Below are 19,651 nucleotides of genomic sequence, written 5' to 3'. Positions count from 1 at the left end.
GACAAGACTTGACATCCTTTCAAGCCTCACAAATTAGAGTACATTTATGAGATCAGTCTACTTGGAACACAGTTTCCCTTGAAGACTACATTTCTCTTTTTCCCAGGCTTGCCTTGCCGCTCAGCACTGCTGAGAAAGTAGATAAACAGTAATGTGGTACCAACCGTGAACTGCTGGTTCTGTCGTCGCCGTGGTGTCTACAGACGGGAACAGAGGATTGGAGGAAGGGAAGAAACAGGAGGAACGGCATGCAAAAAAAGGGAAAATGGAAAAAAATGGAACAGATAATATATGAGCAAGCTTTCAAAGAACATCGCGTGACAAGCAATAATAAATGAAAAGCCAAAAGCATTTGAAGTGAGTTGCACTGTTTTAAGACATGCCTTCAGCTCAAAGCTGCGAGCCAGTGAGGATAACAGTAAATTCTTTGGTTTTGGGAACTTGCCAGGACACATCTATTTGCTAGTCAAGAGTCAGGGGAACATGCAAAGTGATGAGAAACACCAGTGCAAACTCAGTGACTGGTGGATGGCTCTGAACGCATCAAGGCTCAGGACTGCGACACAAAAGCTCAGTTGAGAGGCTGGCTGAACAACAGATTCATACATTCAAACATTGCCTTTGTTTTAACCCAACCCACCCGGGCACTTGGGCTTTACGACTCCCAACCAGGCATCACTGAGTCAACTGCATGTTTAGGATCCTTTTACGGCTCATAGGCAGATGCCTGCAGATGAATACAGGGCTTCAAGTTTTTCATCCAGTGTGTTATTTCAGCAGAGTTCAGCTGGAAAGTTCAGTTAACTTGGAGGCCATAGGGATGAACATGTTAAAGGTTTTCAGACTGGTCTTTATACACACACACACACACACACACACACACACACACACTCACCCATCCTTCACTCTGCAGATCTTACTATCTTACACTCTTAAGAGCAGAAGTCTGGCATGGAAACCAGGTCCACATAATTTGTGAAACGCCACTTCTCATCATGTGACATTCCAAAGTTAAGGCATCCAGTCATCCCTTAGCTCATGATCCAGAACCACTTTCACTGTTGTGAGATGCCAGGAGTCCTGCCTCCAGGGTGAATTAGGAGATGGCACGTGATGCTTTTTCACTGCCAGATGCACTTGCTGTGGAAGAAACCATGGTTTGTCTCTCTTCTTCTATTTCTAATGCGGTTCAAGTTTTCTCCTTCAAAACCTTTCAGGCTTCAAAATCACGCCTGCTGTATTGGCTCCTCTTCATGGAAAATTCCCCAAGGGGCTCCAGAAATTTCCTTTTTCATTTTGGCTACAGGGGAAGTGGGATAAATATCTAACAAAATGCATGGTGACATTCTTTTTCCAAAGTCATTTTAATACCACTCTTCTAGCCAACTTCATTCCAACGTCAACCCGCCTGGCCTGGTTTTAATGCTCAGTTCCACTCTCTCAAGGTGTCTGCCTCCATGGTCCCCTTCTGGCCGAGAGCAGTGGTGACACCCACAGATGAGCTGGTCATGTCGAGGGGAAGTGGGATTTTGGGTTAACACTGTGAGTAGTTTTCTGTACTTTTTTTTTTTTTAAATCATGCAGCTGGTAATTATTTTCATGAGTTTAAGAGACTCCAAAAGAGTCTTTCGGACTTGACACAGGCAATGTTTAAATGCACCATAATGCCAAATGTGACTCTGTTTTTGGTCCAAGGAGCCTGGTGCTTCTGATTTATAAAAATGACACATGAATTCACACCGGTGTTCCCCTTCATTGGCATGCCCTCCTCAGGATCCTAGACCATCAAAAAATTAGAGCCCTTCTAAGGAGCCAGAATTAACTACAAGTCTGAGAGGCCACTGCAGCTTAATATAACTCATAGCTGAGTTTCTGAAGAACAAATGAAGGAAAGAAAAACATAAACCACATCAGAATGCAATACTTACTTACAAGTCTGTATGCATAAAATAGCAGTTAAAAAACAATACCAAAAATTGTACAGTTGAAACATCTCTACATCAGATGCTCACAACGCATCTCCTTACTCGAAACATCCAAGTCAATGTTAGTTTGCGGTGTTTTCAAATGGAGGGGCAAAATCAAATGCACATTTGTATAGAAACACTTAAATGCAAGTTTATACATTTTATGGCTAGACACTGGCTCTTTTCCAAAATTAAAAAAAAGCAATAAACATTTTGGTTCATTATTTTTGTAGCAGCATTCTAATATGCTTTATTTTCACCAGTTAAATCATTAACATAAAATGAAAGAAAGGGATTGGGGTAAAACCTAAGGGTCCTCAAAAATGATGTCTTCGCATTAACAGATGACTTGTAGGAAGACAAGGTACTGTCTTCCTACATCACAACATCATGTTGGCTTTATGACAAAATCAAACGAACAGAAGCTGGGTCTATACTACCCTGTGGGTACTAGAGGATAAACAAAAGAAGTTCACGGTGCAGCTTGCCTCCCTGTTCTGGGGATGCGAAATCCATCAATTGCACCCAACAGGGAAGAGAAAGGGAAGTTGAGAAGGAAAACACATGGTTCTAAAACAGTTAAAAGCAAACACATGTTCAAGTAAACAGCACAGTTACTGCAGCTGGGAGTGGCAGAAACCAGGGATCAGCCATGGAGCAGACACTGCAGCGGACACACAGGCTGGCTACAAAGTTGAGACCAAGATGGAGGGTATACTGGGGGAGTTGCTGATTCCATTTCTCTAAGAGCATCTGGTGCGGTATCTGAACAGAGGCTATTTCAAGTAAAGAATGGGAAAAAAAAAAAAACACAAAACCCTTTGGAAGTGACTTTGTGCTCCCCGCAGGAGAGCACTGTGACAGAATCTAATTCTCCTTCATAATTGCATTACGACTTCACGCAGAAACCACAGACACCCTGGCTCTGAAGTGAGTGTGGCTCTGTGAAGTAGGATTTATTAAGGTATCGTAATCAGAAGGCTGGGGAGATGTGCTAGCCCACCCCTGTGAATCAACTTGTGGGGCACTGTTTTGTTTTACAACATTTTAAGTGTATAGGCAAGACGCAAACAGTAACTTTCCAATAGAAGGTAACATAGGCTGTAATTAACTTGAAAAATGAGAGTGCCTAATTGCCCTAACGGAGACTTTCTTCAAACTTCATTCTGTGGCTGTCTTTAAAAAATAATCTTTGCACTAAGCCTAGGAGAAAAATAGGTCACAGAAAGTTGAGGTGGACTTAACGGTGGTATAGGGCTATGAAATTAAAAAGGCCTTGTTGAGCTATTGTCTCTATTTTAATTTTAATTACAATGAGGGAGAAATTTATCGTACATTTATTTTATATGGTCAAGAAAAAACAATCCCACATTCTTGCAAAGCCAGTAAGTGTGCATGGTCTTAATAGTCACTCTCTAGCTGTTTTATGAGTGTAATTAAACAAGGTAACCAAGGGCAGGGCCTGCACTGCGGTTTGAAAGATGAACATTTCGCTAAATATCGACTTTCAGTCTCCCAGCCATACAAACAGTTTATGGAACTCTACCTTGAATAAATCAAACATCACCTATATTTCACATGGCAGTATATTTTCAAAATCAAAAGGTTCGGACGATATGTCAGATTAGAGACACTACCTGTTTAACCAAGAAGCAAAAAAAAAAAAAAAAAAAAAAAAATCCCCAAAACAAAACCCACCAAAAAATGTGTGTGAGGCAGCTGGACACTATTTAGTTGAAACAGTCATGTGTAAGCTCCACTGTGGCACATTCTAATCCTTTCATATGGATTCTCTCCAACTTAGAATTGTTCATTGAGTGTGACAGACTGGGGGTTTAAAACTAATCCATAAATTAGTCCGTGGTCTCAAACACAACGGGTGCCATAAATGAAAATGAAAATCCAAGAACAAAATTAAATTTACAACCTTAAATACTTTTTCTTCTCCAATTGCTCCGTGGTGCTCCTGCTTTACAATACCCAGACTCACTGCAAGGCTGCCTTTTTTGGGGTGGCTGGGGAGGGATGGGAGCAGGGTGTACATTAAAAAACGCACAGGGTAATAACCCAGAGAACCCAATCTGCTCGAAAGCAGAGCTTAATTGTAAAGAATTTAAATTCTGCCATTTTGATTGTCACTAGCTTAAATGAAAGCATACTGAGCAGTCCAGACATATTTTAATACACTTTCCCTTGGTTTATTTTCTTAACTAAAGTCAATGAGGAGCCAATGGGTTTTCTTAATTGAATTCCCCTTCAGTTTGTGTTATGGAACTGCTTTAAATCTAGATGCCAGGGCAGGCGAGGAATCCCCCTGACAATTTTATTCTCACAGTTGTGCCGCACTGGCCAATATATAGTTTTTTTCTTGTCTTTTCTTTCTTTTTGACATACTTGAAATCTATTGAAGGCAAACATACGTGCTGAAAAATTAAACTTTGAAATTTATTTTCTACCCATTTCCCAGTTAATCTTCTTTCCATCTATGTTAGGTTTTAATTAAACTCCCATTTCTCAGGGATGGGCGAAGCACATAGGAATGAAGCTAACAGGCCCGAGTAGGAGACTCGAGAAACTGCCTTTCATCTTCACGTCACCTCTCCTCTGCAGGAAGAAACTATGCACCAAGGAACTGCAAGAGGGGGACTAGGTTTGGTTTTTCCTTTTGGTTAATTTCAAGTTTTGTTAAAAGCTTCGTCAGAATTGTTCACGAGTGCTGCTATGCCCCTGAGATCTTTGCATCGGCAAACCAGATGTTAAGAAAATAATAGGAATCTGTGCTGTGGTTTCATTTAACAAAGAGAACAATTCCTCTCCCACGTTGTATGTCAGTGCTGGGTGGGAAAAGTGGCAGAGAGGGGTGAGGCACAGTGATGGGAGATGAGAGGGACATAGGCTGATGGTGGAGAGTGGGGAGCAGCTCTAGAAGTAGTAGCTGATACTCATCCCCAGGCAGATCCTCCAAGAGCTGGGTCCTTCCTGCCAAGTCCTACGTTTCCCAACACTGAGATAGCTCCAGCTTTCTAACCCTAAGAAACCTGTATTTAAAATGAGATGGGTTTTTTTTGCACTGTTGTGCATCAGTCTTCAGTATGAAAACATGTCAATTCCTTCTCTCTTGGATTCTTTCTCAACAAGGAACGTAAGAGTATGGATGATGACAAAAATGATGATTAGAAGCATTAGAAAAATTCTCACTTCCTATTCCTCATCCCCCCCCCTTTTTTTTTAAATGCAGACTCAGGTGACCTTCATCACTAATTTCTTCCATTCTCTCTTAAGTCAATATGGGTCAAAACCAGTTGGCTATTGATGGTATTTGTAATAAGCTTATCAGCAGCAGTAAAATAAAAATGGACACACTTGAGACAATATGCAAAAAAAATGCTCAGTGCACTTAGGGGGCAAAAGCCTGAAAAGGGAGCTCGTTACAACAAAGATGGCTCATGAGTGTCTGCTTCTGCCCTAATAATATTCTTGTCACCAGACATACTGGCATATATATCAGTAACATTTGATAAGTATTCAATAAATGATGAATGAAAAACAGTCTTAATGGAGTAGATACAAACTCAAGAAAAAAGGCAATTGAGTAAACATTCTAGGATGAGAGATGAGTATCTCCTAGCAACAATGGTTTAGTACATACCCAGGATACAAACACACACAAGACATGCACACACACTGACGACAGATGCTTGAAGTAAAGTTAGGTCTTCATGCTTAATTTCCAAAATGCCATCCTTTTGTGTCCACTTTCTATCCATTCCCTGATGGCACAGACTGAATTCTACTTCTGTGATGATCTCGTCAATCTTCTGCATCAGCCCTGAGTGCACAGTATCTCCTGCTATTGAGTTCCAGTGGGTATATTCTATTCCCCCAGCTATATTTCAAGGGGTTCCAGGAATTTACTGTCTCCATGGGTGCTAGCACAGTGCTATACATATTATGGGTCCTTGATATTTGGTGAATGAATGCCTTATGAGTGTTACCCCTGACATCATGCAAATGTCAGCAGCAGAGTGTAGGCATCATGAAGGTAGAACCCTGGAGAACAGACAGCTCAATGTGGAGCAAAGCTCTATAGTCAGTCTTAAGACAGGGGTACTTCTTTCCTTTGCATTTAGGAAACTAAAGACATGTGCCAGGGTGTTGAGTTTCCCCAATTTGGCATCTTCTACAAATATCCCCAAAGGATAAAGGCGGTTCTCACCTCCTTTATTTATGTGATCTGACCCACATTACACACAGAAAAGCTTACAAGCAGGAGACTATGAAAGCCAAAATCATAATGTGAGCCTGGGGGACAGGCTTTCTCCAAGGTATACTGAATACTGGGTGCTCAGACGCCAATAAGAAAATCCATGCTGTTTTCTTTTCCAAGAAACACAAAATATTTAATTGGATATGTACTTTCAAAAAGAGAAAAACTCATTTAAAAATGACCTACTTCATTCTTATGAAAGGATTTTTAAATGTGTTTCAGATTTTGGCCCTATAGCTATTCATTTCTTATTCTAAGGTGATTTTAATTTTTTAATTTATGACAGTTGCACGTATAAGTGTGACCTACAGGTTGAACTCCTCCCGGCCTGAATTTTATATTTAGGCTGTTAAGGGTGTTTAAAACTGAGTGCTGACTGTTTTCTATGGTACTTCTCATCAAGCATCTAACCCAGGGCACAACCAAGCAGAAACAATACAATATCCACATTAACTACGGAAGGAAACACAGAATATTTTTCTAAGGTAACTGACCCAACAGGCAGACAGGGGCGAAAACTATCCCCAAACACAAAACAGGTATTTTTATGTACATCTGATACACAAAATCAACCAATTTCAAAGAAAGTTCAAAACATAACAATGTTCCCCCCTCTATGGCGATAGATTTTTCTTTGATTCTGGTTTCTGAAAGGAATCTCCATGGAGGACTGTTACCATGGGTAATAGTTGGCTGTCTCTGTATTTTAGAAGAGGATGCCAGGGACAATTTAAATTATGCAGTTTGCACTTTCATATTATAGCGTGCATCTTCATGAATGAAACTACACAGACAAGTTGATGTTAAAAGATAAAAAATAAGTGGGGGCCTGCCAGTAGCAATAGTCAAAACAGAAATATGTGGTTAGAAGATCAATGTACATGAAAGAGAACAGAGACACCAAAGAATCTTATGGTACATCACAGGAAGCTCTGTGTGGCTCCCATTCCCAACTCCATCCCTCAAATGGCTTCTTATTCAGAAAAAGATTCTAATGGTGGGTGAATAGTTACAAAGCTGCAACAATGCTCATATGGCAAACAGACATCAAATCACCCTTTCAGTACTCTAGAGCCTGCAAAAATCTTCCAAAGATGAAGCTACCTTTAGATGTGGCCTTTACATGTAAGTCAGGAGAGCTTCCCCAGGCAAAATGGATGTGAGGCAGGGACGCCCTGCTCCTCCACCCACCTATGATTCTGGGTGGGCAGCATCAAGTCAGGCTGTCGTTGTTGAATAGCTAAGTCATATCTGTCTCTTTCACGATCCCATGGACTGCAGCCCACAGGCTCCTCTGTGCATAGGATTGCCCATGGCCAGAATACTGGAGTAGTTGCCATTTCCTTCTCCAGCGGATCTTCCTGACCCAAGGATCGAATTTCTTTCTCTTGCATTGGCAGGCGGATTCTTTACCACCGAGCCATGTGGTAAGTCCCAGGTTGGGCTCACAATTGTTACCAGGGCCTCCAGAATGAAGTGCCAACATGTTTTGAGGGAGTCAGGTGACTGAGAACTCATGAAGGCCTGCCTCCCTAACAAGGGGAACAATTTGATTATTCTGGTTGTGGAAGATAAAAGACAATGCTGTAACACTTCCTTTTAGAGACAACAGAAATCGTCTATTGACCTTTTGAATTTAAAAACATTTTTTTACTGCATTTGTACATTTTGCTTGTAATGAAACTCTGACCTAGGGAATGAGTTTCAGTCATTGCATTTGCCTTGGAGAAAAGAAATAAGACGCCTGTGGGCTTCCTCTTCCCTTTTTTATTTTTAAGCCAACGCTTTATGTTACTGTCACTAGATTTAGCTGTTGAAGCTTTTAAGGCTAATGGTTAGCTGTAATGTACCAAATAGTACAAGAAAGAAAAGGAGTAGAAATTAATTTAATTCTCCATTTGTCAAGATTCAGTCTGGAAGATTTTTTAGGAACCAATCTAAATCTAGGGGATGGCCTGGACCTTTAAAATGGGACATGGAATCATTCGGCTCCATAACCTTTAATCTGTTTGAAGAAAGGAGCAAATGTTAAATTCCACAAGTACACTTTCTGGGCAAGATAAATATATATAAGACTGCTTGTTAAGACATAGCAAGCCTGTGAGATCACATCCATTAAGGCAACGGATTCTCCAGTGTTGTTTTAGAGGCAATTTTATTTTAACGACTCTTGGGTGTGCCACTGAGAAATCAGGGCATTCATCACCACAAATGCATTTTGTGTGTAGAGAGGGTTCAGCTAAGAACATCAAGAGGCCAAAAGTGCATCTGTGAGATCATCTTTCGTGACCTCGAGCTCAGAGGCCAGGAGAAGAGGAGGAGCGGACGAGTCCCTATAAAGGTGCCCGTGACGTGGCCAGAGACACAGCACTGCTGTTTTTAAAGTTTCCTCTTAAATGGAGCCTCCGTGGTTGGAACTGTGATAACAGTTAGTTGTAGCTGTTTTAGGACACGGGATGAGCTTCAGTCTGGACTGAAGGATCACGAGTGTGATCGAAGCGCCTCTGTTGAGTTGCTGAGATTGATGGTGAGAGGGGAGGAGTTGAGGGGCTATTAAGAAAGATCTTTAAAACAAATAAAAATAGCCTAAGCTAGTGAGAGGCCAGCCACAAATGAAAAGTACTGGCTCCACACTATGGAGAAATGTGGCGCTTATGCTGTAAACTTGACTGGTTGCCTAGATGGAACCTTCGACAAGGAGAGGTAATCAAGGTGGGCTCATACCTGGGCAACTTCTGTAAAGAAAAAAGACCACAGGCAGGGCAGTGGCGAGTGGGCTGATGTAATTTACAGTGACATTCAAAGGGTCATTCATAGGAAAATTCATGAAAACCGGTAACAGGAGCTCAAGCTTAATTGGCCCACTACTGGGATAAGAGGGAAGAAATCATGAAAGGCAAACACCTGGTCCATAGCATGGAGAGATGTTAGCATGGTTGCTCTAGAAATCGAGTCAGGAAGGAGCATCTTTGCTGTCCTTATTAACAATACAGAAAGTGGGAGCGATCTATTTGCTCTACTGATAAACTGAGTTTACTTAAGAAGCAGAAGAAACTAACAGAAAGCTAAAAGGGAAGTACACACAGATAAGAATTTAGGAAGCGGCCTGGATGGAGCTGAGCTTAGAGTAAGACACAGACACCAATTGATGGATTTTTCAGAAGCTTTTCAATTAAGGGCACACACTGATGTTTTTACAAACACCATTCAGAACCATCCTCACTCGTGGCTTGTTTCAAAGTTCTCTGTTCCACTGCAGTACTTAAGAAAGGTGAAGAAAACTGAAATTAGACCATCTACTGTTATATTTCATAAACTGATGAGGCCTCCTCTTTCACTCACCACTTAGAATTTTCATTTGTCTGTCTCACCGAGTCCTGTGAAAACTGAAAACATCTCCAGAAAGTTAATGTGAAGGATGTTGGCCACATCTAGGGTGGTAAGGAGGATAAAGACAAGCATACTATTCAGCGATTTTAAAGAAATCCAGTGACAGGATTGTGCAGCAGAGCACACGGCCCAGAGAGGGAGTGCAAAGGTTAATTTTTAAAGAGATTTGGTTTTTTTGGTCTCATAGAAAAATTACTTTTCCATGTTTCTGGGGGCAAGTACCTGTCTACAGCAGATAGGTGCAGCCTTACATAAGGAAATCTTGCATGACTAGCTGACATGGGAAGGCTGTAACCTTTCCCAGCCTGGTTGGCAGAGAAAACTCCAAGCCTCCCAGACAAGCAACATCAAGCATTGAGAGCTGCTGAGGAATAGGAAGAAGGGGCTGGAAGGCATACCTCCTCCCTCAGTCAGAAATAGGAGACAGTGAAACTTTCTGAATAAGTTTCAGAGAGTCCAAAGAGCGAAACCACAGAGTGATAACTGCTGTGGCTGCCTCTCCCACTCCTCCAACGATTAACGGAGGGCAGTGAGGGGTACAGGAGTGCCCAGCGTGGAAAGGACGGTGGGTCTCCAAGAGATACACTGTCAGCAGGTACTCTCTGGGATAAAAAGGATGATGCATTTAGGAACATGGCCCACATAGGCATGGTAAAGGGTAGGTATTTTCTTTCACGTGGATTAAGAAGAAATTAAGACAAGGAGAGGATCCAAAGCCAGGATACTTACCATTTTGCCAACCATGGCTAAACACAAGCTATCCAGCCTCTAAGAGCCAGGATGCCATTTTTCCTAGCATTTTGCTTTGCACGGTGATGCTTAAAAAAGAATTCTGCAAAATAGCTGATCCTACTGTTAAATTGCTTGGATGTTAAAGATTTTTCTGAGGTCCTTAAGATTCAACTTGAGAACATAGTATCTAATGTCTTTCAAGTTACCAAATGAAGGAATACTTCAATTCCAAGATTCAAAGAGACCTTTTAAGGCTTCTTTTTTTTATACATACCAGAAAGACAATACACATTTAGGACATTTTCAATGGCAATGAAGGTACCGTACCTGTGATGATGGTGAGGATGGTGGTGGTGGTGGTGGTGGTGGAGGTTGTTGTGGGAGGAGGGATAGTTGTGGGGGGATCTGGATAAAAAAAAAAGGAAAATCAAACCCACAATGCTGAACACAACAATGACCAGTAATGACAAAACAAAGGCATGAAGACACTGAGATGTTTGTTTGATGACTTTCCTCTTTAAAACTCAAAATCCCCACCCCCCCACAAAGATTTATGTCTTCTAATTACATCCCAAAGCCTTATTCGGAAGAGTTAAGAAGAAAAGAAAATTTGTACTAATGAAGTGAACTAGGGATGAGAAGATGAGAAATAGAAAAGGGAGGAAAAAGTAAAAACATACGACACCCTCCCATCCGACTTCAAAGGGTGGGGTTAGACTGACTCCGTCCCTGAGAGGGTAGTGTTTGCAGTTCTTTTATGCTTTCACCGGTGGGAGGAAGGAGGAGATGGCGCTGCTCTATCTAAAGGGCTCCTATCGGCCAAGAAGAGTGCTCGCTGCCTCTTGCTCTCTGACTGTTAACTTCATTATTCTCCATCAATACATCCCAGCAGGAAGGAAAACTACTTCTATACTTGTAATAAATACAAAGAAGAGAGAATGTCACCACTAAATATCAAGTTCTAGGCATGTGAGATTTTACTGAGATTTTATTTCTTAAAAGTCAATAAATTTTACAACTTATAAATATTAATGAGTTCATTGCCTTTGCTTAAGCCTGACCTACGTGGGCGACAGTGATAAACACCAAAGAACATTTCCATCTTGTAAACAAGAGAACTAAATATAAACGAGACTTGACCCTCAAAACCAGGAAATCTGATAGGGAATTCTCTGTCAGGTGTTAGATACACTGTATATTCTTCTATCATCTCAAAAATTATTTGGGGGGGAAAAAGGGAAGGCAAATATGAAAGAGAAAAAAATTTTCGACCCAAATGATCAAACTGAATGTGTTAAATTGTCAGCAAGACTTTGAACTAAAGCAATCATTCTGCTATAATAGAGCATTAGATGATTTGAAGGCTTTTGATTTTAAATTTTATCTAAAGCCCGTCAACTTTTTCTCCTTGACACATCTGGTGTCCTTTTATCTCCAAGTGAGCTCTCAGACTGTCTAATTAATACATCCAAACTTTAATTATATATTGTACCTTTATTGTTGGCACAACTTCCTGGAAGTTTACAAAAACATTATCTCGGTGTTTGGTTAGATGGTCTGCTTAAAAGATTCTACCATTGATCAACAATCAGAGGTTTTAATTTTTCTCACAAACTTCTCTCACACATACACAAACGTACAAATCTGACAGGGAAGAATCAACAGCAGACGGGTCTGTTTTAGGGGAGACTCTGTTCATTTAAGTTGAGGGTGCCAGCAAACTACTAGTGAAAACAGCCTCACACAAGCGCCAAAAGGAATCCATTAAAAAAAAAATCATTCTCCTCCAAGAAGTAGAAATGATTAAATTAATAATTTCTAACAACCTTTTTAGAGGAACAGACAGTATGTTCAGTCGAGCTTTGTGGATACTTGCTTATGGAGGCCACAGGCGCGGAAGCATTCTGTGACCCGGCAGACCACTGGATGCACCCACACCCCGTGGCAGATGCCGGCACAGGTAAGGTGGGGACGCAAGGTGAGCAAGGGCCACTGGTCCCTCAAGATATCCTGCTCTGCCCACGCCCCAGCTTAGCTGCACCCAGAGACATGCCTTCTTTGTTCTGATTCAGTGACGATATTTATCACTCAAAAGGAACATCTGTAGCTGGGAGACCTCCCCTGATATACTATAAAGCTATTTCTGTTCCTATTTCTAAATGCATTGGCACAAAAATGTGTGATGTCCACCACACAATCAAAGTGCACCTGAAGGTGATCTGAAACTACGATTACGGACACAGAGAGGTGCAGAGACTAACGAGGGCAGAGATTTCAGAAAAAAGGTCACCAGTCCCTTTCAGTTTGTGAAAATCACACACTTTCAATTATTTTTACCACTACTGGGGTAATTTGTCCTTCACATGTGGCTCAAGTGACCTAAATGAATTAGATTCCGTTACCAGGTATAATGCTTAGATCACTTCTAGTGTTAAGAGCAATGTGAGGTCACTATTTAAGAAAATACAGAGTGGAGCTAATAAGCTATTTGACACATAGAGGCTAAAAGAACAAAACCAATTGGGGCTGAGGCACTAACTAGATAGATTCTCCAAGTAAAGAAGTTACTTCCAGAGAATTAAACATTTTAAAGGCACGTTAACTCTGAGTTCATAAAGAACTTTGAAAGTTACTGTAGTACTGCAATCAATTGGCTTTGAAAAGAAAACCTACTTACCATCTTCTCAAATTGCTAGAATATTTTATCACTAGAGTAGCAACAACTGGAGTGAGCATTCCAGCCTGCCTTTCCAAGCATTACTGCTAGCACAGGCTACAGAAGGGGGACAGCATACTGAGGATCGAGCAGATCGCCTGGATCAGGCAAAGTGCCCCATGCTGGGTTGGGGAGGTAGGTGGATATAGATGCCCTTGCCTAAATGGATGGGTCTCTGTTTCTTGTCTTTTAAATAATGAACTCTGGCCCAGAGAGTTCATTCCCAAAGAACAATCTTGTTCTACCAGCAAGCAGAAAGAAAAAGAGGAACTACAAAGAAAGACACCCATTTCACTATAGACTTTGGAGTCAAAGTTTAGTGACTCTAAAACATACTTAGTAAACTTGTGCTTGGGCAACTTATATGACCTTTCTTAGCTTCATTTTATCATCTGCACAATGGGAGGATGATGACATTACCTGGTCATCCTGTTACTATGGAGATTGGAGGTGATCACGCATGTAAGACTGTTATCTTAGCACATGTAAGGAAGTGAGAGAGCCCTCAATAAACGCTAAGGCAGAAGCTGGGATCCAAAATGATTCAAAACTACCTGTCCATCAAATCCACAAAACGTTTCTCATCTTGAGATGTTGGAACAGTGGGTACAATAAATCAAAGTTGTTTTTCCACATAACTTAGTCTTCTGAATCAAGGAAGCATATAATAGACTGGTGAAAATCTGTCTCTGCGTTTTTAACATCTGCCGTTTTTAAAGAGTTGAATGAGAGTCTGTAAACCTGGATAACAGCAAGTTTGGGGACTTGCATGAGGCTCAAACCCTGATGTTAAGGGGGGGTTCACAGAAGTAAAAAGAGGGGGTGGCTGAAAATGGGGCACACAGAACTTTTTTGCACCTACATGGAGAGCCACTCCTTTCACCCTGATCTCCTTAACTACTGGGGAGAATTAATGCTTAATGTGTGGACAACAGACAACATGGGGTGTGTGTAAAGAAAACACACCTCAGAAGTCTAAACATAAAGTGATTAGATGTGAGCTTTTAATTCTGCTTTATGCTAAGGAAAAAAACCTCAGGTATAGTTAAGGACATATTTTAATATCCATGTAAACATGGGGTCGGTCAATCATTTCATTAAATGATTTTTCTAGTTCATCAAAAAGATTGTTCTCCTGTTTTCTTCATAGGAGAAGTGGTCAGGTTCTAAGATGTTATGGAGTAGATTTCCCATATGTAGATTTGTGTGTGTATATATCACATACACTTATTCTTCGATTATTTACATGGCTCACGTGAGAGAAATGCACATTTCTGTTCATATATTCACACGACACTGAAATTGTCATGTGTATGGTTATTCGTTCTGTGTCAAGTCAGCTTATGACTACTTTTCCTGGTGTAAAACTAACTGAGAGATTCAATTGGACAGGAAAGACTCAATTTGTCATCATAAGACTAGACAAGCTGTGCACTCCTCAACTAAATAGAGAATATTCACTAGACACAAAATTGACTGTAAGCTGTAAATGGGAAATAAGTTTAAAATGGCTGGTACAAGTAGATGCACAATACATATTTGTTGACTAGAGAGTAAAATTCCTGATCACGTGCTTTAATAATCCTGCAAAAGGATATTAAGAAAACAGACCAAAAAAAAAAAAACACCAACATTTGTGTCTAAGGCAGTGGCTATAGTGGTTAACGGAGCTACCAAGGACCTTCTATTTTTTTCCAAGTATTTACTGGCTTGCGACATCTGGGATGTAATAGCTTCATGCTGAAAATAGGATAGTTCTGCTCATCAAAACAGGAGAAAGGCTAGCCCAGGTATCATCAGGCAATACCATTGGGAATAGACTTTCTGAGCTGAAAAGCCATTAATTGGTAAGGCTGAATTTCGCAGTCATTATTTCTAACATAATCTCCATAGCTTGTGCCTGAGGACACAGCTTTCCTACTCAGCATGACTAGAGTCTGTGATCTAGTGGGAAACCCCCACGGTTAGAAAAGGAAAAGAAAAGGCGCTCTCCTCCTAGTGGAGGCACGGGGGTCCACCTCGGGCCAGGCTTCTTTAATTCTTGAAGGAAACAAACTAGTGTTTTGGCTTGCAACTTGACCAAAAGCTTTAGGAGTGAATTACAAGCAGCAGCTACACAGTAAATGAGTCAAATGGAAGAGGGCTTCATCTTCTCACATACCGTATACATACAGCATATAATCCGAATGAGCTTTCCCCACTATGTTGGAAGCCTCACAGCGGTAGGTCCCGTTATCTGTTTTGTTCAGGTTATTGATGAACAGGTTGGGCCCCGAGAGCACGGCATGTTGAGGCATTTCATCATCGACTCGCACCCAAGTCACCATCACAGGCCTGCAGAAGGAAGGGAGAGAGGCAGGCTGCATTATGACTTCCCACCAAGATGTCTGCATCAAACTTCTCACCCACGCAGTAAATGAATCCCACGCAGAGTGACACAATTAAAGAGGACCTACTGGAGATAATTTTAAGTTCACAGAATTACAGCTGTGAAGGCTCCACAAATCTGTTTGGAATATAATTTTCTTAAAAATATTATCAGATGTTGAAAAACTTTCAACAGGCCACAAGCAGGAGTCTCATTATTTCCAATCCATCTTCAACAAACAAGCAAATAAACCATGTGCCCTATTTTTATGCCCTGCTGTGTGGTTTCACACCAATTCAGACAGGACAGAGCTCACCCATTGTTAATCATCTCATTAATTAGAGGGGGGAATCAAATCCTCGGCTAGTGATACACGCATTAATCTCGTGGTTACTAACACACAGAGATACTGGCTTAGAAAGTTGTGATACGTAAGTGGATTTCTTGTTTTGCAGAAAGGAGTGGACTTTTACCTCTGAATAGTGCTTTCTTTGGCCTCTGCTGTTTGAAAAAGAAAAAAAAAAATCACCTCTTCTCATTCTGGAAAGATGCAGTCACTTCGTGTCCCCTTATTCCTACCCTTAACCTAACCTCCACCAACCCAAGATGCCACCACACCCTCCGAGGCCAAGTCCACCGATCTACATGCTCCTTGGCAAAGTGCCTGCCCTCCCTGGCTCTCCAAGGCCCTCAGCGATGCTCCCCTTGCCCGGCGTGTGCACTTGCCGGCGCCTGGGGACAGGCTCCCAGATCAACGGCTGTGGAGTGATGACACCTCCATGTGGACCCCTGGGGGCCTCCAGCACGGGCTCATCAGAGCCAAGTTTGTTTTCATGATTAGAGACCACATTTGTATCCATCAGGAAAAAGCAAATTTCACAAGGTACTCCAGAGCTCCAACTGCACACACACACACACAGTCTCTTTCAAACTCACTGAATTTATGATCCTTCAAGGCAGCCCCTATGAATTCAAGGCCACATCTAGGACTGGGTCTGAAAGCTGCCATTTTCAAGGCAGGGTCACAGGGATCCAAGCACAGAAGTAGCTTCACTTCATGCACGACCTCCAGGAGCAGCATCAGGACCACAGACCCATGCTTCATAATCAACGGACACTCAAGTGAGCCCTGTCAAGCAGCATTCGTTTTCCAGGGGGATGTGAAGTCATGATTTTTCTTTAATTACACGTGGGTCTGTCATCACCACCCAGTAAATTATTTAAAAATGAGCCTTGCATATGTCTTCCTCGCAGGCAATGGCGAATGGGTCTGCCTGGCAATCAGATCTACTGTCCCGCTGCTTGACAGCTGAAACCATCAGTGGGGGTAAGCGCCGAGAACATTCACAACATTTAATGGCAAGTTAAATTACCATTTTTATTGTATGCAATTTCTTGAGAAAATAAATAGGTAATATGCTAGGAGGGCCAACAGCGAGTAACGCGTGCTTGCTCAGAAAACCGTGCACCCAGGCCGATTGGAGAGGAACAAGCAAATACCCTCTCTGGCATCAATGTCCCGAAGGAAACATGTAATTTACTGTCCCCGTGGCACATTCAATTGAACACACTACCTTCTTCAGAGGAAAAAAAAAAATACAGAAACAAAATATAGGTTAGCAAGCCATATTCTGTAAATGTGGTTAATGTGGCTGGTACTATGTGTGGCAAGAGGCCGGGGAGAATTTATTCTTTTCCGCCACTGGATGGTTTTAGAGGGGAGGTAAGCTGCTAACAGGGACCTGACTCAAACAGTTTACACAAAGAAAGAGCTGAAGCTTTTGCAGTGTTCAAAGGAGAAGAAGACTGCTCTGGTAAAGCTGGAAGCACTTAAAACCAAATAACTTCGAAACACCTGAGGAAAAGGAAAGCAAAAGGAAGACCACCTCCTCCTTTCTAAAGGTCATTTTTACAGCTCCCGACGGTGAGTACAGAGAGAAGCAAATTCTCGGCCCTGGAGAAGTTTGCGTGAAATAGGGACAGTTGAGGAGGGAAGCGGGCCCACAGGCCCCCTCTGGCTCTGTTCGCTCAGAGCTCATTGCTTAGCTGTCATGGGAAGAGTTCTTTCCGAAGACTTGGAGGAAGCTTTGTGAAGATGTGAAGATGCTCTGAGGTCCTTGCATGAAAACTGTGACAAAGATGTTGGTTAGCAAAACACTGAGAGGGGGAGATAACCACAGCGTGGGGACAGCAGAGGGAGCTCAGTGCTGGTTTTTGTTGCGGAGGAAAAAAAATCAGTGCTCCGGGTCCCCACACTGACCTGTGGTTCCACGTGGTGAGTCCACAGAGTGTCTTTCCCCTCAGTTTGTTTATTCCCAGGTAGAAACAATCTTTGTTCTCTTAGAAAGATGAAAAGACTCCTCCTCCTCCCCAAATGGAACTAAGAGCTAAAGGGGTACCACCACATGGCTTTTGCGGTATCAGTGGTACATATGTCCTTTCTCTAATTCACTTTCACTCATTATTCAGCAGGGGCAAGTGAAGTAGCTTTTTTATTTTTTTACACTTTTCAATAAAATAAAGAGTAAAGTCAGTTCTTTTCCCTTCTGCAATAGTGTGTGTACAGACACACACACACACACACACACACACACACACACACACACTCCTTGAGAAAAATTCCCAAACCACTCCTTACTAACAAAAATATTTCTAGGAGTCACTTTTCCTTGAGGGAAGAAGCAAAATGAAAAGTAAGGCAAATTCATTTGCCTATAGCTGGCCCTAAACACAGCGGCTTAATTTAAGTCTGAAAACCATCTTTCCAGCAGCTTAAGACATTAGCACAGAAGGTAGCAGATATATCATTAGATTGTGGGCACACTAAAAATTTATTAGGATTATTTTATGTGGGTAAGAGAAAATAGTTCTGACAATCATGCTGATGATAATAAAATAGAATTAGCTGAGATTTCAATCTTAGCTGGCATTTCATTTTTCTCCCGATCCTCACCCTTAAGAACCACAGATATTTATTCCACTTTTCACTGAATATTCTTTTTATTTCCTGAAAAAGATCTTCCATCCTTTACAGCAGGAGACAGGTGACAGGCCGATGAGTTGTGAATGCACATGTCTGTGTTGTGACATTTACTGCATGACCCTCTGCCAACCTTGGCCTTCAGAACTTACTGGGGCTTCCCGATGGCTTCACATGTTAACTCAAGCGCGTCCCCTTCCCGGGTTAGGCCTTGTAGAGGGTAAGTCATCTGAATATGCACTTGAGGCTTATCTGTGTGACAACAACACAAAGTATAATGTTTAGCAAATGATATCATCAGGCAGAACCAGACTTGCATGCTGTCACAGACCCCATTCTACCAGCACTCACACACTCCCCATCCTCATGCCTTCAGTAACATCCTTCTAATTAGTGAGTAATCCTGGCATTTGCTCAAATTAAATTGCCTAATAACTCTAAGGAGTGAACCACAAATAGATAAGAGATTCATAAGCCAACTGTGCCACATCAAACATTTCCTGTGAAACACATTTTGTTACATTGAAGTTTATCTCCAGACTCACTCAAGCTAAAGGAAACTCATTTGCCTTCATGCTGAGGTGAAGCCACAGATATTTGTGGTGCTCATAATTGATACATTTTATCATAGATCATATATTACTATGTGACAATATGTTGTGACACTGCATATTAATAAGTTTGCCTCTTGTTTTCAAGTGGGAAAGGCAAAACTTCTGAATTCCGTTCAAATGGCTCTAAGAATAAAGAACTGGGAGGTTTTGCTGGCCCCTAAAGAAACTCTATGACATCTCAAGGTAAACACATCAGAAGGAAGGAGACTGACAGTTACTGAGAGTCTACTAAGGGAGGAAGCACCATTGGTGGTGGAAAATGCCATTTTAGGGATGAGAACACTGGTAGGTACCTAGAGAATGATGTAGGTCGTTCAAGGTCAAAGAGATAACATAATGAGACAGTCCCAAGAAATGTATGTTTATAGGAATTCAAACCACATTTCCCAATGGCAATCCATAATTAAAGCCAAGTGTTATTGAGTAGAGCTTCCAAATGCAGTCAAGTACTTGGGTATTCTGAAGTGACACTGTCCTAAGGGAGAGAACTTTCACAACGTGAAAGTTTCATGATGAATAGGTATTCTTACTTCCACTACCTATTTAGAAACTGTGAGTTTGTGGGGGTGTGGGAATGAATGAGGAATGCTAGGAGGTACCCGGACTAGGGAGAGAAG

At 41.6% G+C, this 19,651-nt stretch overlaps 1 protein-coding gene across 7 annotated transcripts in view; it reads right to left on the bottom strand.

The window, feature by feature from the left end:
• CADM1 (cell adhesion molecule 1) overlaps positions 1-19,651 on the bottom strand; it is a 342,992-nt gene that overhangs the window by 22,091 nt on the left and 301,250 nt on the right. For 3 of the 7 annotated variants that reach the window (XM_020897634.2, XM_020897649.2, XM_020897642.2), the window contains exons 6-9: positions 18,573-18,672; positions 15,234-15,406; positions 10,684-10,761; positions 165-197 (exon numbers count right to left, since the gene is read on the bottom strand). In XM_020897634.2, coding sequence (XP_020753293.2) covers positions 165-197; positions 10,684-10,761; positions 15,234-15,406; positions 18,573-18,672 — 384 coding nt within the window. The remainder of the gene's footprint in view (positions 1-164; positions 198-10,683; positions 10,762-15,233; positions 15,407-18,572; positions 18,673-19,651) is intronic. The other 4 variants (XM_020897657.2, XM_020897669.2, XM_020897666.2 and 1 more) reach the window with 3 other exon arrangements.

The sequence above is a fragment of the Odocoileus virginianus genome, chromosome 10, assembly GCF_023699985.2.
Source record: "Odocoileus virginianus isolate 20LAN1187 ecotype Illinois chromosome 10, Ovbor_1.2, whole genome shotgun sequence".
Classification (NCBI taxonomy): Eukaryota; Metazoa; Chordata; class Mammalia; order Artiodactyla; family Cervidae; genus Odocoileus; species Odocoileus virginianus.
Note: the sequence above shows the minus strand (reverse complement) of the source record. Positions and strands in the feature narration are given on the sequence as shown.